The 26,852-nt window shown below is 40.6% G+C and overlaps 1 protein-coding gene and 1 long non-coding RNA gene across 9 annotated transcripts in view; one reads left to right on the top strand and one right to left on the bottom strand.

The window, feature by feature from the left end:
* Positions 1–26,852, top strand: part of SORCS1 (sortilin related VPS10 domain containing receptor 1) — a 435,672-nt gene that overhangs the window by 220,809 nt on the left and 188,011 nt on the right. For all 8 annotated transcript variants that reach the window (XM_083741539.1, XM_083741538.1, XM_083741541.1 and 5 more), the window contains exon 4: positions 25,043–25,201. In XM_083741539.1, the coding sequence (XP_083597665.1) occupies positions 25,043–25,201 (159 nt within the window). The remainder of the gene's footprint in view (positions 1–25,042; positions 25,202–26,852) is intronic.
* Positions 11,538–26,852, bottom strand: part of LOC310845873 — a 74,170-nt gene continuing 58,855 nt past the window's right edge. Inside the window, exons 2-3 of the long non-coding RNA XR_014565018.1 lie at positions 13,602–13,643; positions 11,538–11,612 (exon numbers count right to left, since the gene is read on the bottom strand). This is a non-coding gene — a long non-coding RNA (uncharacterized lncRNA). The remainder of the gene's footprint in view (positions 11,613–13,601; positions 13,644–26,852) is intronic.

Genomic DNA, 26,852 nt, shown 5'->3' on the forward strand with positions numbered 1-26,852 from the left:
GTCCTTCAGTTAAGGAATATTTAAATACAGCCAACCATTTTGAGAAGCCTTTGCTTCTTCACCATTGTGAAAAGTTTAGGCTCCCTTGACTATGAGAGCCCAGGGTGTTTAATGAGAGGAAACAAGACACAGAATGGTGTATTATCCCTCTGGCACTGTGCCTTTCCCCCCTCCTCAATATCTCGTTTTGTCTGCTGTGTTTCACCTTCCCTGAGCAAGATGCATTGTCAGCATGACAGAACAAAGCTCTTTGGGAAAAAAGGAAAAGAGGAGGAAGAAGCTGTTGTCTGAAATCTAAGCCCTCATGCAATATACTGTGCATCAACCGCAGACAAGTTAGGAATGTCTCTGTTTTGTCATTGTTTCCCCCAGCTTTCCCAGGGGACAGCTATCAGAACGACAACTTCCTACAGCTCAACCATGCATTGCTTCAGTGATGGGATGTCAGAGAGAAAGGGCTTATTTTGCAGTCTACCCAGTAAAAATGAAACACCCCCCCCAAAAAAACTTTCTTAGTAGGAATAGCCTCTTTTACTGTCTTAAAGAAGGACTAAAGCTTTATTAGGGCTGGCCAGCAGCTGTTAATTGCCTAACCAGAGCTAAACATATACTTAACAGCTGGTTAAAAACAAAACTTGTATGTATGTATGTATGTATGTATGTATGTATGTATGTATGTATTTAGTTATAGGATCCTTCAATAAGTTTTCAGGTTAGGTTATTATGAAAAAAGTATTCTGTAAGGAGCTACTGGAGAGTTGATGGCAAGAAATCAAGAGTGGAGAGGGACAGGGTTCTCTGATTGTACATTTATGCTGTATATTATGAAGCTGTGGTTTAGGTTTGTGTGACCATCAACCTGTATGCTCCAAAGGCCTAGATCAGGCAAAGGCAAACTTAGCCCTCCAGATGTTTTGGGACTACAACTCCCATGATCCCTAGCTAAAAGGACCAGTGGTCAGGGATGATGGGAATTGTAGTCCCAAAACAACTGGAGGGCCAGGTTTGCCTATGCCTGGCCTAGATCCTTCAATGTATATGAGGGGAGAGTATCTAAATCAGTTGTTGTTTAGTAATAAGGAAAGAAAATGCTCTTTGTGTTTGTTCCAGGGTCCAAACTTGATTTTTTTTGAAAAAATCCACTGGAATTGAACAGTTTCCAGAACCTAGGGTGATAAGCGCAAATGAAATCCTGAAATGGAAACCATTTTACCATGGTTTGGGCTGGTTTTGTGCTTAGTTTTTTGTACACATGAAATTGGCAAATGTTTGTAAGTCCCCTGATCCCTAGGAAGGAGAAGCATATGACTTGAGCATAGGCAATGCTGGAGGCAAGTATGAAAGTGGAGGAGTCTGAAAATACCCCACACAACTTAGGAACCTAGAAACAGGAGTTGGCATCAATTGAGCAATATGTACATGAAAGGGGAATCAGGAAGGCAGTGAGACAGAGAAGCCAAATAGCTAGAGAGAAATCAGGAGAGGGGGCACCACTGAATTTTCCACATTGGTTTTGAACTCATCAGCTAAAAACTTTGGTTGTCAGGCCACTTCTAAGATATATATTGTATTTTTAGTATGTTGAAAATGTGGGTTGATGGGTGAGCAGAGACTTTACTGCTTGGAAAGATATTGCACAGATTAAATAGAGGATTTTATAGACCCAACAACCATCATGTATCAATCCATCAAAAATTCTTCTTTCCCCTCTTTGTAAAAGAGGGATAGACAAAGGAGCTTTTAGGGGGAAAAAATGAATAATTGATGGAGTAACTGGTGCAGGGAATAATAGCTATATAGGCAATAATTAATACAAGCACTTGTCAAGGGCCACATTCCCTTTTGTTCTGAGGACCACAGCATGGGTGAGGCCAATTGTAAATTTTACCATTGTACAGCAGGCTAGTTTCTATACACACATTCTCCTCTCTATTCTTGATCACGACAAGCAAGATGCATTATCAGAGTTCCAAAGAACATTCCAGCCAGGCAGAAACACTCATAGAGGATGTGAAACAGGGCTGGTTAGAGGTGTGGTCTAGAGAGAGACTCTAGGGCCAGATAGGTAGTTTTGGAGGGTCACATTCAGTCCCTGAACTTGTGGTTCCCCACTCTAAGCCTGAGACACTGTAGCTAAAAACCACTTGCAGAATTCAGATATCTGTGTTTTTTTTTAAAAAAAGCACCAGGATAAGAAAACAAAGACACTAGTTGTTACTGCTGTAAAGTAATTACCATAGAATTATCAGCTTTAAGGTAAACCTAATCATGTCAGAATAACTGGAACAATAAATGGTCATGCCAAACCTGTTTTTGAATCAAAAAAAGCTATTTCTCATTTGTTTTCCCCTCTGCTTTAATCATCCAGCAGATTCTACAATTAACTAAGACACTTGTTGACAACAGAATTAAATGCAGCTTCTTTGGGTTTAATTCCGAAATTTGTTACTCAGCAGATGTTTGTCTAAGTACCCAAAACTCAAGAGAGATGTTTATTGATGGCTGCCTGTGATCTCAAATAAGTGTGATATTTGCAACAACAGGCTTAGAGAGTTAATGCATGATTCAAGAAATAGGAAATGTAATTACAAGAAAAATTAGGAAGCTGCAGTGAAAACTTATTGTACTGAATTTAAAATTGAATTCCTGATGAGAAATGGAGAGTTGATTTCTTAAGTACCTCAAAGCTAATTCTGGCAATATACAGTAGACACAAAACTTGTTTAGTCATATAACTTGTGCAATTGAGCTAGTTTCTCCTCATGTAGTCCCATGTGACCCCAATGATGTTGTGTAACCATGTGGATGGTATCAACCATATGTGTCTCTTCTCTCCAATTAACACCCTATCCAAATGTAATCAGCCCCTTCTGTATTGTCGTGATATTCATGCATGTGAGGTCATAGGACGTGTGGGCTCAGGGTGTTTCTGTGTGTCTCAAGTGGGAATTGCATGCGCAAGGGGATCCTTTTTTTTTTTTACCAGATGTGGTGTTTCTTAGAGGTCCAGCAGGAACCACTGATGTGCAGAAAGGTATGTTTATGCTATATAACCATACTTTCAGCAATTGGATCAAGCTTCCCTTCCAGTGGCCAAAGAAACCAATTACATAGGGAAATTCTCCTGGAAGCTATAGGTGTGTTCAAGTAGCAAGCAAATCTCAGTAGTCCTCAAAGACATGCAAAAGGACTTAGTAATAAGTGAGAATGTTTCTCCAAACAGCCACCCTTCTTTCAGCAATACCACACACTGCTTCCCAAGCTCTTCCACAGTGATTGAAACCGTGTGTGAAATTTCCAGAAAAAAATAATGGGAAATTTCTGAAATACAGAGTTACATACTACATTATCAAAAAGCATTGGGTTATATTCAGTTTTGATTCTATTTAGAGTAGAGCCACTGAAATCAATAGAAGTCACTACCTGACCTTGTTATTCCTTGCTAGCAAATGGGAGCAGAGTGGGGTTTTTTTTCCCTAGCTGCCCCTCTTTGCCTCTGAAGTGTAGGTGGGTTCAGGCAAGACCAAGATTCAGCTCAAAAAGGATTTATAGGAATATCAGGAACAAGAATGGCAAATAGGGGCACTCAGCCCAGTTTATACAGTAGATTTTAAACATTAATTCCAGTGGTCAAAAGAAACTCAAAGTAGCTTTTAAAACTAGCAGTCACTGACATAAATGCTTCCTCTTACAGGGCTCATGCAAATGTTGATAATTCAATGGAGTTTAAAATCTCTGGTGAATTACCAAGTTTAGCTCTGGAGGAGGCCAATTTTCTTGTCAGAACAGATTTGCAAATGGTAACCCACATGACCCACAAACCCATACTGATATATTGTTGTTTGGGTAATAAATTATTTCCTTTAGTGGGTACTTAGCTAAACCCTGCTACATTTGTTAAGCTTGATGAATTAATTGTTTTGATCCATAAACTACTTAGCCCAGTTTAGTCCCATAGTTTAGTCTCAGTGAGAGTTAAAACTCCAATCTTATATTCGTTTCAGTGCTACTTACTTCAGAGTGAACATTGTTTGGGTGAAACTATAAGGTTGCAAACTGCAATTCTAAATATTATTGTTTGGAAACAAGTTCAATGGGACTTACTTCTGAGTAGTGCTGGGGTATATAAACACGCAAAACTCCAAACTTACTGGAGCAGATCAGGAGCCACTTGGTAGAAAAATGTGGGAGTCAGGTTTCCAATAAGAGAGACGGTACCATAGCTGATGTCTGGATTCAAGCTTGGAAATCTTGAATTGGCAATATAAGAAACAATTGCCAACATAGAAGTTATTGTGGTAGGGGACTTAGCTTCTCATTGACATTCATCTTTAGAGCAAAAGATATGACTATCTTCTAGGTACCTTTATGAATAAGCTGTCTTCCTCCTTAATAGTAGTTTTAGCCTGCCTCTCATCAGCATCCTTTCCTCCCTAAAGCAGTATTCCTGAGAGATAAGTGCTTCCCTGGTAGTTGCCCTTGTTTAGCATCTTCTTTGTATTTGTTGCTATACTACCATTTCAACTTATTAAAACTTTCAAAAGTTTTGAATTTTCTAAACAATCAAATGTTCAGGGAATTGAAATCCAATGTTCTGAATTTGTACTTTATTCTTGACACATTACAATGTGATGCCATGCTTTTCAGAAAAGGTTCTGCACTTGATTAGTTCATCATTTATATGCTTTTAAGCAATGGCAACATCATTTCATTATTAAGAACATGAAAAATTAAAAGTACAGTTCTGTTATCACTCGGCATTCAGTGCAATATTCCATTATTGTCACAGCTGACTGAATATCAGGAAGGAAAAATAAAAGCCCTCATCAAATAAATTATTCAATTAAATTACATCCATATTTGCTGAATGCTGTTTTCTTTGAATAGCAGGCAAGTACTGTATGTCTAATTATTGAAATTAACAATGCAGCTGATGAGTCTGGGAAATAACATGAGACAAAGGCAGGAGATTGTATCTCTATCTGACAAAAATGACTATGGCTAGCCAGACACATGTTCTGTGTAGGACATAAATTAGCTCCAGCTGGAACTGGAAACAGTATTTGTATAATTACTGCAGCAATTCACATTTTTTGGGGGAAATCATGTTGAACTTTGAATGTAATATTTATTTATTTTTCAAATCTGAATTGGTTTTCAAAATCATCAACATTTAGGTTGGCAAGATATAACAATTACTGCCAAAATCAAATGCAACTGAGCTTGGGGCTTTTTCTAGAATTGTGTCTGTTCCTATCCTATCTTCCTATCTTCATATTTGCTTCCACCTGCATGCATCCCAGAAATACTATGACACCTCCTTTCTCCCCGCAAAAGCACAGTGGCTATTTGGGGCACTGTTATATCATGCAATTTCATGCCAAGATCTTGCCCTGAAAAAAGTGTGAGAGCAAAGCACCCCCCCCCAAAAAAGTGTGTTTTTGGGTTCCGACATGGGTGGCACTGTGGGTTAAACCACAGAGCCTAGGACTTGCTGATCAGAAGGTCGGCGGTTCGAATCCCCACGACGGGGTGAGCTCCCGTTGCTCAGTCTCTGCTCCTGCCAACCTAGCACGTCAAAGTGCAAGTAGATAAATAGGTACCGCTCCGGCGGAAGGTAAACGGTGTTTCCGTGCGCTGCTCTAGTTTGCCAGAAGCGGCTTAGTTATACTGGCCACATAACCCCGAAGCTGTACGCTAGCTCCCTTGGCCAATAAAGCGAGATGAGCACTGCAACCCCAGAGTTGACCATGACTGGACGTAATGGTCAGGGGTCCCTTTACCTTTACCTTATGTTACACAGGTCACGTGACCCACATGGGAACAAAGATGGGAAGACGCACATCCTTATTTTGGGACTCAAGATCTTGGAGGATATGCAACTTTCATTACCATTCTTGTACAGTAGAAATGCTTATTTTCTGTGTTGCCAGCTTCTGAGATGAAAGATGGAAGCTACACTCAGGGCCTTTTGTGTTTTAGTCCTTTATGAATGAAGGTGATGGTGTTAAATTGTAGGGGCTCCAATCATCTTTCCCTTCTGTTCCACAGATATTTCATTTCCTTACCATTCAATATACAAAAGCCTGTCACTGAGGAAATGGCTGTTCTTTCCTATGAGTGTAGGTGTTCTGTGCAATGTGATTTTGCAGCTGTTGTGTAGGCTATAGCTACACTTGGAATTGCATTCATTCCAGTCTCTCATTTTTTCCTGCTTGTATTTATGTGTTAGCAGACCTGTTTGACAGGAAACAAAGCAAAGAAGGCAAGCACATCTTTTTTATTAGACAAACAAGATGTAAAGGGACAAGTCAACCATAAATGAATGAATGACAGACTAATTCAGGCCAGGTTAGCATGTGGCAAAATAAACCAAATGCAGCCCATCAGATGTGTCTTGTGAGATGCTTAACAGACACAAACCTTGTTTTTTGTAGCAGGCAGAAACAAAAGAGGAGGGTGAGTGAACTGCATTTGGCTTGGTGGATTATAGTGTGGCAAGGCATGGCCTCCAGAAGAATTAGTTTGGCTGTACAGTCGTACCTGGGTTCTCGAATGCTTTGGTACTCATCTGTTTTGGCTCCTGAACGCCACAAACCCGGAAGTGAGTGTTTTTTGGAAGCCAAACGTCCGACATGGCTTCCGATTGAGTGCAGGAAGCTCCTGCAGCCAATTGGAAGCCGCGCCTTGGTTTTCGAATGTTTTCAGAAGTCAAACAGACTTCCAGAATGGATTCTGTTCGAGAACCAAGGTACGACTGTAAGTCAATTTTGCTGTGTGTTTGTGTGCAAATGCATGTGTGTGTGGAGATGCTTGCATACAGTATGTGAGAAGCTCTACATCTAATAAAACACATTGCTATAATGATTCTGGGGGTCAATGTGTAATCTGGTCCATGAAATATGCTGCTTTGGTTTTTAATCTCATAAAAATATTTCCTGTTTAAGCCTTCCTGCTCTCTCTTGTTTGCTGAATTACGATTTTGATTTGGTTTGGTTTATTATATTTCTGTGCTGCTTTTCATTCAAGTGAAACCCAAGTGGCTTACAAATAATAAATAACAACACAGTGGAAAGTACAGTATCTAAAATGCAACATAAATCATTATAGAATAATCAACAAATCATCAGTAAAACAATTACAATCTTTAAAACATTGTTAACAAAGCAACAACTAAAACATAAGCTAAATATCACAATCAGGACAGAGGTCATATGATTAACAAATCAGTACAGCATTTATAATATATAAAACAATATTAAAAACACGAACAATATATCAACCAAAAGATAAACTAAGTGGGGTAAAGTTCATACACACACACTCCACACCTCCACACCCTATTCAGCTCATTAGAATACACATACACAAAACTTTTTTTCTGAGGGGACGCAGGGGTATGCATACCCCTAAACATTTTGTGTTGGGCCTCATTGAGGCAATATGAGTAGGAAAATGAGAGTATCCCTAAACATTTTTTTAATAGAAAAATGCACTGCACATAAACATCATGTCTGTGGCAGCAGCTCCCTTCTAAAGGGGCAGCGAAGAAGAAGCCAAGCATTCCCTGATGGCAAACAGAGTCTCTGTCCTCTCAAGCCTTATGCATACACATACACATACTCTAGCGGTGTGTGTGTGTGTTTGCTGTAGTCATGTGTACCCAGTTTTGTATAAAATCACACAAATTCATTCTCCCAATACTGTGAACTAACATTACTTGGCTGAGCAGACTTCTCTGTACTGAACATGACAGGATGGAATGGAGGATTTCTCCTCAAATAAACCCAGGCCAGAACTATGGCTTCTGGAGACTGGTGCATTTCTGGGAAGGGACTAAGACTGCATGCACTTTTGCACTCAGTGGTTCCACCCAGCTCATCAGCCAAAGGGCTTCAAAGTTGTGTATTTTTTCTTAATAAGAATAAGAATCATTTATTATTTCTACCCCGCCCATCTGGCTGGGTTTCCCCAGCCACTCTGGGCAGCTCCCAATGGAGTGTTAAAAACAATACAGCATTAAATATTTAAAACTTCCCTAAACAGGGCTGCCTTCAGATATCTTTTAAAAACAAGATAGCTGCTTATTTCCTTGACATCTGAAGGGAGGGTGTTCCACAGGGTGGGCGCCACTACCGAGAAGGCCCTCTCTCTGGTTCCCTGTAACCTCACTTCTTGCAGTGAGGGAACCACCAGAAGGCCCTTGGCGCTGGACCTAAGTGTCCGGGCAGAACAATGGGGATGGAGACGCTCCTTCAGGTATACTGGGCCGAGGCCATTTAGGGATTTAAAGGACAGCCCTAATTCTGCTCCGAAAGGTACTGGAACCAATGTAGATCTTTCAAGACCAGTGTTATGTGGTCTTGGCGGCTGCTCCCAGTCACCAATCTAGCTGCCGCATTCTAGATTAGTTGTAGTTTCTGGGTCAAAGAGAGCGTGTTGCAGTAGTCCAAGTGGGAGACAACTAGAGCATGCACCACTCTGACGAGACAGTCTGTGTTTTACAGACTGTTGTTGAACTCCTATCCTTTTTTCAAAACCAATAACATCCACTAGGAAACCATTTTCATTCTTATACTTCCTGTATAAATTACTGTTTTAAAATTCCATTTTCTGAGCTGTCCATTCTACTTGGTACCTCACCTTTTTCACTCTTCTTCAATTAAAGCTCTCGGATAGCACTTCTTTTATAATTATTCACCGGCTTTGTCACTCTGTTGACATAGCTACCCTTTTATTTTTATCATAAAATATTGTTTTTATCTAACTGTCAAAGACATGGCAACTAGAGACAGCACACATTAATTACAAGCTCTGATTGTAGTCCTTTGATACTTGCTCGTGGGAGATGTTCCACAAAATCAAATTGCATTGTGTTATTCTCCTATTGTATGAAAACCTGCTGCCGTCTGTCTACCAAGTCAATAAAATTCTTAAAGCCAAAGAAGGAGAATGCAGTCTAGAATCTGCACTGATTCACTCTTATGTGAGCTGACAAAATAATGCAACAGCTGTTCCCAAATACGGGCAAAGAATTTCAAGATTCTAACCCCCAACCCCCTGCATAAAAGATATTTAGTACTTTGGTCTCTTCATTGGATCAGCCTATTAATGGCAGAACCATAATGCTGACCAAAAACATTTGGCCAAAATTTGAATTCAGATATATTCTCATTGGATCTCCCCAACAATATTTAGATATTCTTTAAAAAAAATCTACCCTTCCAAGTTTCTCAGAGGGTATATAAGGTTTCTCTCTACCACTAGTTCTAAAATTTTATCTTCAAACCAATCCTACGAGGTAAGAAAGGTCACCTCACAAACATTGTGGCTGAGTTGGGATTTGAACCTAGGTCACCCAGTCCTAGTCTGATACTCTTTAACACCATACTATACTATGCTGGCCACATGACACGGAAGCTGTACGCCGGCTCCATCGGCCAATAAAGCGAGATGAGTGCTGCAACCCCAGTCGGTCACGACTGGACCTAATGATCAGGGGTCCCATTACCTTTACTATACTGGCTGTTAGGAGACGTGGGTGGCGCTGTGGTCTAAACCACAGAGCCTAGAGCTTGCTGATCAGAAGGTCGGTGGTTCAAATCCCCACGACGGGGTGAGCTCCCGTTGCTCTGTCCCTGCTCCTGCCAACCTAGCAGTTTGAAAGCACGTCAAAGTGCAAGTAGATAAATAGGTACCGCTCTGGTGGGAAGGTAAACAGTGTTTCCAACTGCTCTGGTTCTCCAGAAGCGGCTTAGTCATGCTGGCCACATGACCCGGAAAAACTGTCTGCGGACAAACGCCGGCTCCCTTGGCCTATAGAATGAGATGAGGGCGCAATCTCAGAGTCGTCCATGACTGGACCTAATAGTCAGGGGTACCTTTACCTTTACCTTTATACTGCCTTTTAAATGCATTCCCGTTTCCTGAATAAGAACTGATAACGGTAAGAGTCAATATTTCATCATGGTTTGTTGGGATGGGGTGCGATACAAAGCTCCCACATCTGCATGACTCTTTCTTTTGTGTGATGGGATTCCTCCTTGCATGCAGAGTATTACTCTGCTTGTAGAAGAGAAATAAAAGTCCTTTTCACACCAGGTATAAAATGCCTGAAATTCATCAAGGTGCTGTACTCCAGTCAAAGCAGTGATTGTGCTGGCATGATAAGGATGGAAAGATCAGCCCATTTCTGATCCATATCATTTGCACATGTATCCACTGTCCCATTTCTGCAACAATCTGCACATTTAAATACGGTAAATATTTTTAAACAGCTTGATACATTTTTGTGCTGAGAGCTGCCTCAGAACATTTGGTAAATGTGAATTTTGGTATGTAACTAAGTTCTGATCTGCATTTACTGGTTCTGGATGGGGCCATATTCCCTCTGAAGGAACAGGTATGTCATCTGAGGGTGCCCATAAACCCATCTTTGCCATTTGAGGCACAGGTGGTTAGGAGTACACTGGCTTAAATTTGGTCTGATGTCTCAATTTTCACCTGATTGCCTTATATTTCTAACAGTGAGTTGGCTTAATCAGCCAAAAGGAAACAACAAACTCACTTCAGATAAAAGGCTGCTTTAGTGAAGGCAGCCAGGAAAACCAAATGTGTTCATTTGGTGATAGCAGTGAGCAGTGCTTTTTTTCCTAAAAATAAAATAAAAAATGTTTAGGGATGCTCTCTTTTCCTACTCATATTGAAATACTGCCCCTCAATGAGGCCAAACTTAGATTCACAAAATGTTTAGGGATATGCATACCCCTGCATTTCCCCCAGAAAAAAGCACTGGCCATGAAGACCGCAGAAAGGGATAAGTTTGATGGTTTGCTTGCTCCCAATTCCCCCATGGTGCAGACCTTGGCATGTGATATCACAGCAATAGTGGTAAAAAATAACAATCACCTCAATAGGTAATGACTCTCACTCACATTCTAAACTTCAAAATTATTGCTGCTTTGGTCAGAAACTTCTGGAGACTTATTTCTGACCTTTTTTCCATTGCTTTGTATGTAGGTTATTTTGCTTCATTAGAGCAAATAAGAATCTTTTAAATTTTCTCTCTCGTTCATAATTGTGGAAAAAGGTGAGAGGAAAATGCAGAAGCCAAATTTTGAAGTTTCACACTGCTGTGCAGAATTCATGCCTAACCAGTTATCCTGCCCCAACCACTATTTATTGTTACAGATAGGTAGCCGTGTTGGTCTGCCATAGTCAAAACAAAAAAAAATTCCTTCCAGTAGCACCTTAAAGACCAACTAAGTCACTTCTTGGTATGAGTGTATCTGAAGAAGTGTGCATGCACACGAAAGCTCATACCAAGAACTGACTTAGTTGGTCTTTAAGGTGCTACTGGAAGGAATTTTTTTTGTTTTCACTATTTATTGGTTTACATTCAGTCAGAATGAAAAGTATAGATAAATCAAGATTCAGCCATCACCCCCAGCAAAGGTAATTATTCTCTTCTCAGGCTGGTGCCTAGAAGTGATCAGAATCCATTTACTCACAGCAGACGCAAGTTGCCTTTACAGATGCTCCAAACGAATTGTTTAAAGGTTTTTCTTTTTTCGTTTTTCTGTGTGGAAAGTCAATAAAGTTGACACAAGCTCCTGCAACCAAACCAAATTCACCCATTTATCATCCGTCCCTAAAACTGAAGAAACTTTGTTTTGCTTTTCTTAGAAGTTACACATGAACATGAGTCAAAATGTGTTAAGTTTCCAAACACTTTATTGACTAGGTTGATAGTGGTATCTTCTAAAAATAAATAAAGAGATGCTCATTATGTTTCCAGCTCTCCTGGTGTTCATGCCAAGTTTCCTGTTACATATTCTATTGGCATATTTTATATGAAACAAAACAAGTTAGCTGAATGAGTGGCAAAGGAGTTAAAATCAATAGGCAAGTGTAATTGTCAACCATTGTCTCTAAATCAGTGAAGTAAATATTGTTGCACGCCACCACAAGGTCAGCACCAACACTTTGAATTGTGCCTGGAAACATACTGGCTCACATAACTGAATTTTAGCTTCTGGCTCACATAAATGAATTCTCCCCCCTGATCTTTGTCATTCCAAATCCTAGCGAGTTGAGGGAGGGAGTCTACCCATTTTCCATCTGGCACAGAGTCAATTCCTTTGTTACCTTAGAGGGCCATTACCATGTCTGGCTATTTCAACAATTTGAATCCTTGTTTAGATTATAACACTTTCTGGGTCAGGGAATTATAAGGGTCTTGACATGCAGCCTTCCCCTCTAAAAAGCAGGTGACAATATGTAACAGCTTCTTTGTAATAAGCCATATCTTTACTGCAAATATATATATATGTTTCTGGATTTTTTTACATACACCAGTTAGAAATGCAAATAATCAAGTGGTATATAAATGTATTCAATAAACAAAGATAGTTTATGTATTTTAATTCATGCAGAGCAACTTCCCTGCAAGAAAAGATTTCACTATTTGGGGCTTTTAGCTTAGAAATGTGAGCAAGGAGATAGGAAGTTAAGAGCTGTATAAAATTATATACAGTGTGGCTAAAATGGCTAACACCAGGACAGATAAAAGGAAGTATGTCTTCATCCAGCACATTGGGTGTTTCTGTTACTAGCATGAAGTAGGAACACCGTGAAATAAATTTAAGGTAGTCCCCCCCTCCAAGATTATATCAAAACAGACCCATAGCTATGAAATTTTCCAGGGGGTACCATTTCTGTAGGCCTGTGTGGCCTTTTGTAAGCAGATTGACACTGGGAAAATATGACTTGTTTCAGGTTTGACTTTATACTGAGAAAGTCTAGCACAAACTCTGATGTCAGTTTTCTTAGAATACATGAGATGTGAAAATACCAAAAGGTTACTACTTCCTTCAAGTGCTAGCAGTTATCAGACAAGATTATGATGTCGCAATAGGCTGACATCCATTTCCTTGGTACACATGAAAGAACTGATGTTCAGATTGCCATCAAGACCATCTGTTCTTGGCTGAACCCTATTTGATGAGGGGGGCAGTTATAAAGAAATGCTTGCTGTTTCATTTAAAGGCATCAGTTTTGCAAAGCGTCTTCAATTTACAGAAGAAGAGCTGGGAACATGCAGGTTATTTTGGAACAATGTTGCTCTCACACTAATTGTCACTTGTTAAAGAAGCTATCCAGAGTCATTAAAAAAAAATCTCTTGTTAATGTATACTCTTATTTATGACAGTCATAAAGTAAGCGTTTATAATAAGGGACTGGGGGGGGGGAATCTGAAATTTTCTCATGTACGCTGCTCAAGATATCTGTGAAATGATTTTATTATTAATGTACACTATATCTGCTTAATTGGACTGTGTTTAGGCTGAGTTTACACAACTATATTGGTGAGTTGAGAAACTGGGCTGAGTAGTATCTCTGAAAGGAGCTGCGTTTTTGGTAAACTGGTCACATTCATTGGGCATGTGAAACTTGACATTTATGTGTGGTCACTTAAATTCACATAGACATTTCAGCTAGTGAAGAAAAACACCAGCTTGTGCTGATTTCAGGCTACGTGATCATGTATTCAGGTAGGCTGCATTCAGACATTTTTTTCTGCCTTCTTGATGTTTCCTTACCTGATCATTTCTGCATTTTACGTCAAAGCCACTTTTGGAAACCTAGTAGAATTCAGTTAAAGTTTAGTGCTAATTTCCATTTTAATCTTTCCCAGGAAAAAAATAATGTTTGCAACCCCATTTTGCAGGCATTTTGCACTATAATTTCATGTGACCAAGTCTGGAGCAGTATCCCACTATACAGTTCTTTTCTGCTTTTAAAAGATTTGCATGCCAGACTGATATATCAGTCAAAAAGCCTTAGTTCTGTAACACAACAGGTACTATAGTATAAAATGAAGAACAAAAGTTGGGACGGATGCATTGGCATTATAACCAGTACAATCAACACAATAAATCCACATATAGTTGTCAGAAAAGCCCTGCTAGATCATAGGAAGATCGATCATAGAATACTGCTGTATCTGTTCATACTAGAGGTGTGGAATCTCAGGCCTGGAAGATGAATGCAACATTTCAGACCTCTCTATCTGGTCTTTGGTGCTCTTCCTAAGCTATGCCCCAACCTTCTCCAGTCCTTATCCAGACTCTGGTAGCGCGTTTTCGCCTCTCTGGGATATGCCCTTGAATTAAGATAATGCCTCTTGCTTCCTGGATGAAGGATGGAGATGTGTGCGCACATTAACCTCTAACTTTTGTGTGGCTAGAATGCAGCCTGTTGTATAAAGGTAAAAATCATGTCCATTGCTAGCTTATGGCCCATCCACCTTTGGCATACAGTCCTTGGAAGGTTCTCCACCAGGGAATATGGCCCTCCTGCTGGAAAAGGTTCCATACTTCAGGTTTACAATGACTGGGAGCTGCCCAGAGTTTTAGATAGAAAGTTTCCCTGGTTCTGCCTGGCACTGAACCCAATACCTTTTGCATGTGAACCAAATGCTCCACCATTGAGCTATGGCCCTTTCCTGCAAGTTAGCCCAGAACCTGAATCCATCAAACCCCACATTGTGTTTCCAGTGCAGTGGTACCTTTGTTTACGAACTTAATCCATTCCGGAAGTCCGTTCTTAAACCAAAGCATTCTTAAACCAAGGTGTGCTTTTCCCATAGCAGCAGGGGACTCAATTTACAAATGGAACACACTCAACATGTTCTGCTTCCAAGGCAAAGTTCACAAACCAGAACACCTACTTCCGGGTTTGCAATGTTCTTAATCTAAGTTGTTCATAAACTAAGCTGTTCTTAAACCAAGGTACCACTGTAATGGCTAGTTAGATGCATCAGGGAAGGCCACAATTACGGCATGAAAGCAACAGATGTCCTCCTTTTGTCTCCCTAACAACCAGTATCCATTTGTTTCTTTACAGCATATACACCCTACCTTTCTAACAAATGTTCAGAGTGCAGCTTCCAGTCATACTGTTTCCAGATATGGAGGTTCCCTTTAACTATCATGACTAACAGCCCATGATAGACCTACCCTTTAATGTTTTCTAAGACTACATCTAAGACTACATCACTACATCTGGTACCAACAGATTTCGAAAGACTGAGCCACAAATGCCCTGTGTCAGATGCAGGACTAAAGCAGATTCAGCTTTTCCAAATGAATTTATTAGTGTTAGCAAGCCAAAGTTAAATCCCAGCTGGAAGACGGCACCAAACTGCCGGTTGTCTGTGGCTGCCAGAGGCTAATATAAGCGCAGGAAGAGGTAATCAGGCAAACAGAGCAAATGCATGTATCCTTTCAAGTCTAAGGCAGTCAGTTCTTTCGGGTTACTAGTGTTCCACTGTATAATTACATGACTTTCTCCATAGTCTCCAACTATTTGTTCCACCTATCACAAATACTCTCATCAGGGATTACCATGTCCTTAGGCAAATAGATCCATGCATTCCTTTAAACCACTTTCAAGCTTCTCTTGCTTTCTCTTATACAGTATACACACACACATAATCCCCTTTATATTGATCGTCATATTAAAAAATAATCCATTGTTCATGGTCCTGTGTACTCTGAATAATTTGAGTTATAGCTGCTTCTTCTGCATGGGCAGCCTTCCTAAAATAGGAAGTTTGGGTTGTGTTGCTGCGTTGAAGTTTCGTTCTATGTTTGTTTTGAACGTATAGCACCTTTTATTATTATCATCCAGAAATGACAAATTGGTTTTCTGTAACATGGCCATTGTCACAGCCTGGGTTAAACAAACTAACAATTCCATTTATGCCACAATAGACATATATTAAAAACAACAACAATAATAAAAACCACTTTATGTCGAGCAGGAGACTTATTATGTACTCCCCTAACCCAGGAAAAAGTGGATTTAACGTATCCTGCATCGCTTGATCTCCCATAAAGAAAGGAGTTCATTTAAATCTCTTTCTACGTAGCCCACTAATTCTCTCTGCTGGGACAGTCAAGAGATTAAAAAACCCTCTAAACTTCCCTATTTAATAAAGGACTGTGTTCTTTGTATTTAAGAGGCAGAAAAGCCATCATAATCTACCAGTGCTGATTTGGCCATAAATCCAGAGGAAGTATAATTCTACTTACCCACTATTTATCAAGCATGGAAAGAAATAGTACCCGGCTATGGCTTACTCAATTTTTCTTTGAGACTGTTTCATTGCACTTTGTTATTATCATTCATGGTGTTAAGTAAAAGTAAAGCAGGAAGATACAATCTTACAATTAGACTGGCCATGGCTGGCATCCCGGTGGAGAACTTAATGCAAATTCAGGTAGCATACATAAAATAAGGAATATATTTTTTCCTGTCCAATAAGACTGGACCCTGTTATTACAAAGTTTCTTTCTTTTTATTCTCTGTTTTTATGTTACTATTTTAACTGTTCTTATGTTTGTGTTTTTGTACAGAGCTTAGAGATACTAAATATAGTAAGTGCTTTAGAAATACTTTTAAATAAAATAATAAACGCCAAAGGCTAGTTTTGTTTTTGTTTGTTTGTTTTACGAATTATTCAGAGTCCGTTTTAAGACAAATCTAGGAATACTAAAATGTATGTGGGAGGGGAGCAGGAGTGTGGCAATAGGTCCCAGGCTGCTCTATGTTCATTAAGTATTTACTTATTTAAGGAATTTATTACTCCGCTTTTCTCTGTATGTCTCAAAGTATCTTACAGAAAAAGGAAACATGCAAGAGTGGTATAGTGTTCAGCATCCATCCATCTGCATGTCTTTACCTGGCAGCCTTTCTGACCTTGAGGCCTGTGAGTTACATCCATGTTTAGGAAAGCTTTTAATGTTTAATAGGTTATTGTATTTAGTGTTTTGTTGGAAGCTGCCCAGAGTGGCTGGGGAAACCCAGCCAGATGGGCGGGGTATAAATAATAAATTATTATGATTATTATTATCAAGAACGGAAGGGAGAGCTGTGGCTTATTGCCACCCCCTATTAGTTTAATCCCCCTTTTTTGCAGTAGCTGCTTCAGCGCAACAGTTCATGCCACTTAGAGTGAGAATCTGGATGTGTTGGAGAGAGGGCAAAAGGTGCTAAGTTACTCAGAAGTCAAAGAGTGAGAGTTTGTAGGCACAGAGTGAGGCCCTAGTTGAGTGAAAGACAGAGGGAGAGGGAGTGGAATGCCATAAGTGGAAAATAGGATGTGAGCTGTTCAGATGGTTGGTTGTTTAATCTGTTTCAATCTGTTTGAATGTCTTGTGCTTGCTTTTACCTAGGTATTTGGTAAAATCAGAATTTTTATTTTTTGTTATTGTTGTTTGCTCTTTTTTCTACCTTACAGCAGAATTGTTAAATTGTTGTTTATTGGACCCATTTATTATGATTTTGTGGTTTTTGCCTGCTGTTTCTCTCTCTTTATTACTTTGTTCCCTGCTCTGGGATGGAAAATATTCAATGAAGAACGTTTAATAAATACTGTAAATAAAAATAGAGCATTGGACTAGAACCTGGCAGGCTAAGGTTCAAATATTCATTTGGCCATGAAACTCACTGGGACAGTTGGTGACAGCAAAGCTTGCAAGGTTTTCAGCTGGGGCAATCAGAATAAGATCCACTATTTGATGATTGATTCAAAACCCTAAAATGTATTTTATATAATTGACTTTTTCTTTCTATTCTTTGTATATCATATTGTTGTTTTATTGCTATGGCTGATGGCCAACGCAAATAAAGATTCATTCATTGACTGGGACAGTCACTGCCTCTCAGCCTGGCCTAGCCCACAGGACTACTGTGGGGATTAAATGAGGAGGAGGAAAAAAAATCACACACACCACCTTGATCTCTTTGGAATAAACAGTGGGATATAAATGCTGCAAATATATGAACAAACACACAAAATGGAAAACACAGATTAAAGCGTCAGAAAATAGGAACATTAGAAAAAACATTCATAGTACAAAAGCCTCCTGAAATAAAAGTGGTTTAATCTGGTGTCTGAAATTTCATAGGGATTGTGCCTGCCTAATTTCTAATGGGAATAGCAGCTGATAGGATAGCATGCATAGGACTGAACTCAGGGCCATCTTAAGCATATCCAGTACCATGGTGCAAAGATCCCTCCGGTGCCCTGCCCCCCCCCCATTTTCCAGAGTTGCCAACCTTTTTAAGAGAGGACGGCACTGCCGGCGATTTGCCCAGCTTTGCGGGGCTGGAGGAGGCGGGCAGCAGCTGGAGGGCAGCTCCTCTGGCAGGGAAGAGGCAGAGGCTGGACGCGGCAGCTCCTGGCTCAGCTGGCCACTTCGTGCCATGGTGGCCACGTCAGGTGGAGGCTCCAGGCATGGCACTGTTTCGGCTTGGCATGGTGGAAGCGGGCGAGGGTGGCGAGCTAATGCAGGGAGGTGCTGTGTCCAGCCTCCGCCTCTTCCCTAGCGCCCTCCAGAACTTGGCGCCCTGTGCCACTAGCCCCTATGGGTAAGACGCCCCTGACTGCACTGCTCTCTTGGCTTCCCAATGCTGCACATCTCTGTTGGTTGCTGAAAAGTAAAGGAGCAAGGCAGCAGGGAGCTGAGCTTAGTGTGGGCGCAATGGCAGCACCGCTCCATCACTGCCAACTCTGCACCTGCATTGTACTGAGCTCCATGCACCCTTCCCCATCCCCTCTCAGAAACTGGAAGTGATGAACAACGTCAGAAAGCCATGAGAGCTGCAGAAGCCCACCTGGGCTGAATCACTGGCCATGAGTGAAATTGATAGAGTTGGACCAGCTGCACTGAAGGCATGACTCTTTGTTGGGTCACAGTTCTGGCCCTGTTGGGTCAGACTGTAGATGCATACAAACTGTAGGCACATCAAGCCTGTAGGAATCCTTCTTGTTTCATGCTCATGTGGTATATTCTGAATGTATGTGAAATGTGGTGGGGCCTGCCATGATCCTGCTTCCTTTCCCTCTCCCCCCCCCCCATGCCAGTTCAGTTTTGCTGGATTTATCATCTGAAGAAAAAAAGAAGGAAATTGGCAGGGCTTGGCAGCTTCCCAGAATAAGAACCCCTTTCCTTTGCCCTCCTGCTATTTCCAATGTTCTGTGGACAGTCTTTGGCATCTTCCTCTAGTTACTAAGAGGTTAAGCACTCCTTGTACCAGTGCAGCCTTCCTTGCAGCAAGGTCTGGATGCATCACTTACTACATTACAAAGTGAACATAAAAATGGCTGGACCTGGCTGGAGTATGCACGGATGGTGCCAACATTATTAACAAGAGATTTGCCCAGGGTGACACAGAGTTCATTATCTGTAGAACATTGTGAGGATGGGTGAACTGATGGCAAGACAGCTGCTGAGTAGGTTTTAACCCATGGGGAATGAGGGATTTACACAGACAGGGAGATCCGTAGCTGCAGGAATTTCTACTCCATTTATTTTTATTAAGCCTCATAAACACCGAATCGTATATCCACATCCTCTAGGAGACTAGTTCATAGACTTATATGGCTCATTATAACATGTTCTCTCATAATATTCTTCTCAAATGCCCTTGTTCTTAAAAAGATCCCATTCCACCTAGTTATGCACCTGTAATATGTCCCATGGTTTTTCTTTTCACCATAGCTGTGCCCCAAATGCTTTCCATCGTGAAGCAATGGGAAAGGGTCCCAGAACTCAGAAAAGAATGCACTAATTCTGTAAAGGAAAAGCACATATGCAAGCTCTATTAGATTCCACTATATCAGTGTTTCTAGCTGTTTTGGGACTACAACTCCCATCATCCCTAGCTGCAAGACCAGTGGTCAGGGATGATGGGAAATGTAGTCCAAAAACTACTGGCGACCCAAGTTTGGGAAACACTGCTCTGCATCCACCCCCAACCTTAGCCTTATTTATTTCAGTGAGACTTCCTTTGTCAAACATCCACAAAGTTCTTTAGTACTTTTAGGCACAGCTCATCAGGCCCTGGAGGTAGTTGAAGTCTCCCATGACTACTAGATATCTCTTTTTTCAATGTTTGGTAATCTGCTGTAGGAAGGCATCATTCAAGTCTTCAGTCTGGCTTGGAGGTCTATAGCAGACACCCACAGCAAGGTCACTGTTTTCCTCTCCCACCAATTTTACCCATACTCTCAATGTGCCTTCCATACTCTGAGTCACGGATCTTTTCGCAAGTGCACACACCTTTTATATACCTGTATAATGCTGCTACGTACTCCTCCCTTCCTGTTTGGTCTGTTCCTTTTGAACAGATGTTCCTTTTGAAATGCCTCTTTAACTGGAGACTTCCATGCTGTACATGCAAGCCCAGTTTTTGAGCTGCTATCCTGTGCAAACTTAGATGAGGAGATGGAAAGCACAAAAATATAGCATATACTCACAGTTGAATATATTTATCTATGTTCAGGTACAGTAATTCTGAGGAAAGTACCCATTGGTTTGCAACTCAAGCATGCATAGAATTATAGCCACAAATTATCACAATAAAGAGAATTTCCAAACATAATAACAAAGGGGAAAAAACCCCAAACTTTCCATCATTTGCTTCATCTATTACAGCATGACTGCACATAAAACTAGATCATTAACAAAGTGACAGATGTCACTCATGTTGCTTTATACTCTCTTTGGGAAGTGCTTACTATCAATTAGCTGAGCAGCATATTATTCAGAAATTACTTTCTCAGCCAGTATCCAGCAAATGTGAAAAAAGCCAGAGCAAAATGTCTGATAGAGTAATTTGCATTGTTCAAGTAAACTATTTACCCCTTTTTGTTTCTGTTTGTTTTTGTTCAGTGCTTTTTGTTCAGTGCTTTTTTTCTTTTAAAAAAAAAAACATTTAGGGGTACTCTCATTTTCCTACTGATTTTGAAATACTGCCCCTCAATGAGACCAAACTTAGATTCACAATTTTTTAGGGGTATGTGTACCCCTGCACCCCCCCAGAAAAAAACACTGTTTTTACCATAGTCTTTCAGTATTTTCAGCCTTCCTGCACACAGGACTGCATATGATTGAATCAGAAAAGGAATATAGTCCATGTAGTCAGCCCCTTCCCCTGAATTTGTGGCAGGGCTATTAAATATATTAGTTAACTAATCATATGACTTGTTAATCAATGGATTGAGCATAAATTTATGCAAATATATCTGAAGAAAGAGAGGCCTTTCTCTGTCAACAACACTTAAACACCTCTTCCCCCAGAGGTGCATCTAGCATCCTCTTAGTACAGCTTTGTTATATATTGAAGATGCATTTCTTTACCTTGGAATGTGACAGCTATGATCTTGTGCTTGGTAGGACCATTTTGAACAGTTTTACTTGTTTTATAATTTTAACAATTTTATCTGTTTTTAATGACTGTATATAATAGCATAACTGACCCAGGGACCTTATGGCAAAGTGCCACTAAGAAATCTTATAAATAAATAAAACACCCTCCCAACCTTTCCTGTTCTCTATTTCTCTTTTACTTACAGGAAGTTTTGCCATGTTTGACCCCTCTTTACTAGATTTCTGAAGTCTGGTCAATTTAAGGCTCATGCAGACTTCCTTTTAGTGCCTCCTTTAGAAGGGGATGATTCTCATAAGTCAGGAGATGCAAGTTCAAAATATTAACTTTTGTATTTTAAAAAAAACCCCAAAGAAACCCAAATGTTCTTTGCTCCAATTCAATAGTAAAACATGGAATTTCTCCCCAGGGAAAGCACAGGATAGAAAAACCCCTGCTTGGACACAGACTTGTGCCTAGAAACACAACACAAAAGTCTGGATGAGTCCTAAATCTGACCAAATTCCATTTTTTATGGGCTCTATCTTAAGCATTCTTTCTGACAAGGGATGTGCATGGTTATTCTCTCACCCACCCCCATGTTCTTGTCTACTACAAACAGTAGGAGGATTGTCACAAATAAATAAGGGTACCTGAAGCATCCTCAATGGCTGAGATATGACTTTGTATATAGTAAAACTTGAATGTAACCAGTACGGTCCTCAGCTTTTACACTTCACTTTCCTCTGAACCCACCACTGGCAACTATTTTCCCTTCACAACCATGTGCATAACCATCAAACTTTGCACACCACTTCATGCATTTGATGAAGCAGATATGAGTCCAGAAAAGTTTATGCCATCCTTATTTGTTAGTCATTATGTTATCACAGGACACGGGTGGCGCTGTGGTGTAAACCACTGAGCCTTGGGCTTGTCGGTCATGACGGGGTGAGTTCCCATTGCTCGGTCCAAGCTCCTGCCAACCTAGCAGTTTGAAAGCATGTCAAAATGCAAGTAAATAAATAGGTACCGCTCCGGCGGGAAGGTAAATGGCGTTTCCGTGCCCTACTCTGGTTCGCCAGAAGTGGCTTAGTCATGCTGGCCACATGACCTGGAAAAACTGTCTGCGGAAGCGGACAAACACCGGCTCCCTCAGCCTGTAAAGCAAGATGAGCGCTGCAACCCGAGTCATCTGTGACTGGACTTAACTGTCAGGGGACTTAACAGGACTCAGTGGCTTTTACTTGACTGCAAGTTTCTGCCACGATCTGTAATGATGATGTAATGAACTATATACCTCAGCTGATTTCGCCAGGTCTCACAGATGTCCATACTATGAGCATTCTGACTGCTATAGTGGGTGGCTTTCAGTTTAGATTAGATATCTGGAACATTTTGCTTTTGCCCCCTGCTACAGAATTTCCAGCCCACAACTTCTGAATGGAGACACTATCAGATAATATAAAAGGAAGACTAAATATAGAAAATTCACATCACTCAATAAATATATTCATAACACTTATACCTGTACATGTGTGCCTGCTTTTGCATGGACATGCATATATCCATGCATGCATACCTATACAAAAGAAGTGTAAAATAGGCAGACAAATATGCTAATTACTTAGTTGGGTGGGCTGAGCGAACAGCTAATATGCATCAGTTTTAATTTTGTTTTAGGTAATGGAATTACTCAACCATCTGTCTGTTCATTTTTTGAATATTGGCACTGCTGATATATCATCCAACAAGAAGTCATGCTGATATATGCCTATTTAATATCTGTGCCAATGGGTGCACTTGCTGAGGGAGTTTTGTGTGCACCATTCATACTGTTTCTGCCTAGAGAAGCCAGATATGTAGCGTTGTTTCAGTGCATTGTATATTTGCAGGCACGTACACTGGCACAATGAACTGTGGCCAAAATCCAAAGAACTGATATCTGCATGCAGGAGAGCAGAGAGCATGCATAGCCAAGGCTTTATGTTGGTGCCATAGTAGCTCCCACTGCCAAAGAGACAATCTGTTGTTCATTTGGAAAGGCAGTTGCCACTTTGCCAGAAAGAAGTGCTGCAGTTCTGGTTGCGTGTGCATTTCTGCCCCATGTATGCATCTCACCTCTGTGGATTCTGCTCCATGTCTTTGTATTGTTAGCTATATGAAATGACACTGGTCGGATTAAAATACTTATCATTTGTTTATCCGGATTCCTGAAAGCAGAATTAAGTGATGAGATGGGCTGACATGACCACAGTTTCAAAATAGAGAGGAAAATAGAAGAGGAACATGGATGAAAGACAGAAAGGACGTGGGGTGTACGCAGCAGTTTAATGTAGATTTTATATATCCCATCTGTGCATACTTTTTCACATCATCCACATGGTCTCCTCCATCCAAGCAGCTGCCTGCGCTTTTGCACTGTTGAATTTGGATCTTCCTGATTTGCAGATAATGTGAGGAGGAGAAATCCAGCATAAAATTAGATGGGTCAGATATGTGCAAACTGTGCGCATTTGCACCCTGATGTATACACAGCTCTGGAGAGACATTGCATAGAAGAGTGAGAATCCAGTGCCCTCTATATACCGACTCTCAGTCCTGCAGATCTAACCAGTCTCTCCATTTTAAAATGACCAGTTACAGCTTTGTAATTGATGTGATTCATTTGATCCAATCTGAATCCTGTCTTATTTCTGTGAGTGAGGAGTGAGATTTGGGAAACTTTAATAACACTTGGCCAGGGGAAGGGCGAGAAACAATACAATGGCAGTCTTCCACAGTGAAGGAGGATAAACTTTTGTTTGTGTTCCAGGGTTTCAAGTGCTGAGAGTGAAATACTTTTCACTTAGCAAGTTGACTCGGGTGTTTTAGAATGATGTCCAGATCTGTGGAAAAGTTCCTGCATTTGAGAATGTAACCGGTTTTGTTGTAGAGAAAGACAGTAGGCATGTCAAGTAGTTGATAGTGACACAGTAGCCTATATTACTACGAATCACTCTGGAAATGCAAGCAGCTATCCATATTGATAGTGTATGTAGGACTACCATGAAATCGCCCCCAAAACATTGATGTCTGTATTCAGGGTTTCCAGTTTCTGCTATATACATATATATTTAAAATTATTTATTTACCACTTTAAGACACTTCTCAGCTCTCACTTTTACCCTCTATATGGAGTTTTGAGCAATGTGTTTGGCATCACGATGACAGCCCTCTCTTTCTTGTGCTGCTCATTTGTTAATGAATGAGTGAAATCTCAGAGGAAGAGAAGTTAACCTTTGCTTTTCCAGTTGACAGTGCTCAGTCTCTAAATTAGTAACACTACATTAGTGACCTCAAAGTTTCATTTTTTCAGTGGCATAGTATTTTACTCAGTCGATGCCACTTTTGGAAAGAATAGGGGGGTTCGGTAGAAACCAAACAAAAACTGAGTTTTCTGTAATGCAAAACTGTTGAGCTCCTGCTCAAAATGCAGTTATAGGGCACACCTGTCCTATCCCATTCACTACCAAAATTACAATAAGCTGTAGCAATGCTGAACGCAGTGAAGAACTTAGAGTAGACCGGATTACAAAAGTATTTGGAGAAGTTCTGATAAGTAGGATGTTTAGTTACAAAATCCCTTTGCCTTTGAGAAGGTCACCTTTGTTTTGTATCAACTTGTTTGCTTTGCTTGTGTTGCTTTGCACAGCCATGGTGCTCACTAAAACGAATACTCTTTCAAGAAGAAAAAAAGAATCCCTAGAGCTTTAGAGGTTTTAGCTATTTCTTCGACCATCCTCATCCTAAACTCCAGTATTCCTCTGCTTGATCCTTACAGATTATGTTGCTTACTGACCCTGAGATTGAGAGCAGCCTGTTGATCAGTTCTGATGAAGGCGCCACCTATCAAAAATACCGTCTGAACTTCTACATCCACAGCATGCTCTTCCATCCCAAACAGGAGGATTGGATTCTGGCCTATAGTCAGGATCAGAAGGTTAGTATCTACAGGGGGTGTTGTTGTTTTTGGTCAGTGACATGGTACTTCCCACAGGCACGGGTTGAAAGTCATTTAAGGAAATGTTTCTTGCCACAGGCCTCTTGCCCATTTCCACAGGTTGAATTCTGAAGCATTGTGCATAGTCTTGCAGATATTTATGGCGACTGGGGTTAACATTTGAGGTACTAAGTATGTGAAATTGTGGTATTTAATCTCAAATTATAAAATAACCGATCATAAGAACAGAGGAGAATTTAGTTTGGTTCACAAATGCACTGGCCTAATTTACACATCCTAGACTAATGCACAGATCAGATACAATGCATTAAAAATACAATCCAATACAACAAAAATGCATATTTTAGGAGAAGCTACATATAGATAAAATATTATTTACATGTGCGTTTTGTGACAAAATAAATATTAACATTTGTACTCATAATTCTTTTATTTAAATCACAAGTTAATGAAGAAACAGAGTGGAATTATGATTGAACACATGCAAAATGGACACATTACTGGAAATGGACTGAAATCTCTGTTAGCAGATGGTCACTGTCACCATTGGTGCAACCCAAGGTTACAGAACATCCAGGAGGTGCTGGTTTAGACCAGGAGGGGCAAGATTAAGTTAGTTTGTATTGCAATTTACAAAGTAGGGCCTGATCCCCTCTGCGCATGTTGTGCAAGGGGTTGGGAAGGCATCACAACCAATCTAGAAGCCAGGGCTTCCAACGACTTACTCCAAAGACTGCATAGTGGCAGCAGTAATCCAAGATATTGACAGTAGCCTAAATTCAATGGTAGTACATTATAGTTCAGCATTGCTTTTTTATTGTCACCTCTGTGCTTATCCTTGGTATTTATACATGGAACCAACCACCATGGTTGATTTTTCCGTCTTTCTTTGAAATTGTGCTCAATGCAGCTAGCAACAATATAATAAAACACATTTAATAACTAATAAAAATAAGTTGTTGGGTTAAGTAAAGTATCACAAAAAATAATTTTGTTTTTATAAACCAATTTCAGCACACTTCCAAATCAGTTTATGAGCCAAAGGCTTGCCTATATAAAAATGTTGCTGCCTGTTGGCAGGAGGCACCAGAGATGAAGTTTGCTGGGCCTCCCTTGATAAGATGTCCCAGAGCCTGGGAACAGCCACCAAGAAAGCTCTCTTTTGAGCTTCTGTCAGATGTGCCTCACATATTGATGAGACAGAGAAAGTACCGTATTTTTTCTAAAAAGGCAGGGGAAATGTGTGTGCGTCTTATGGAGCGAATGCAGGCGGAAGGCTCTGCTCAGCGCTCCCTTTAAAGAGCCGCATGGAGCGTGTGTGCGGCTCTTGGGGCTTTTTCCTGAGAAGGGCTGCCCTTCTGCACTCTCTTTAAAGGGAGGGAGCGCGGCTCTTGGGGAAGACTTAGCCACGTGCAGCCTCTCCCGGGCAGCGGATGAAGGCTCCCCTTGCCCGGGAGAGGCTGTGCAGCTATCCCATAAGCCAGGACAGCCAGCAGGATCACTGCACAGCGATCCCGCTGGCTGTCCTGGCTTCTGGGATTCAGAATATTTTTTTCTTGTTTTCCTCTTCCAAAAACTAGGTGCGTCTTATGGTCTGGTGCATCTTATAGAGCAAAAAATACGGTGGTTT

The sequence above is a fragment of the Podarcis gaigeae genome (assembly GCF_964106915.1).
Source record: "Podarcis gaigeae genome assembly, chromosome: 5".
NCBI classification, from domain to species: Eukaryota; Metazoa; Chordata; class Lepidosauria; order Squamata; family Lacertidae; genus Podarcis; species Podarcis gaigeae.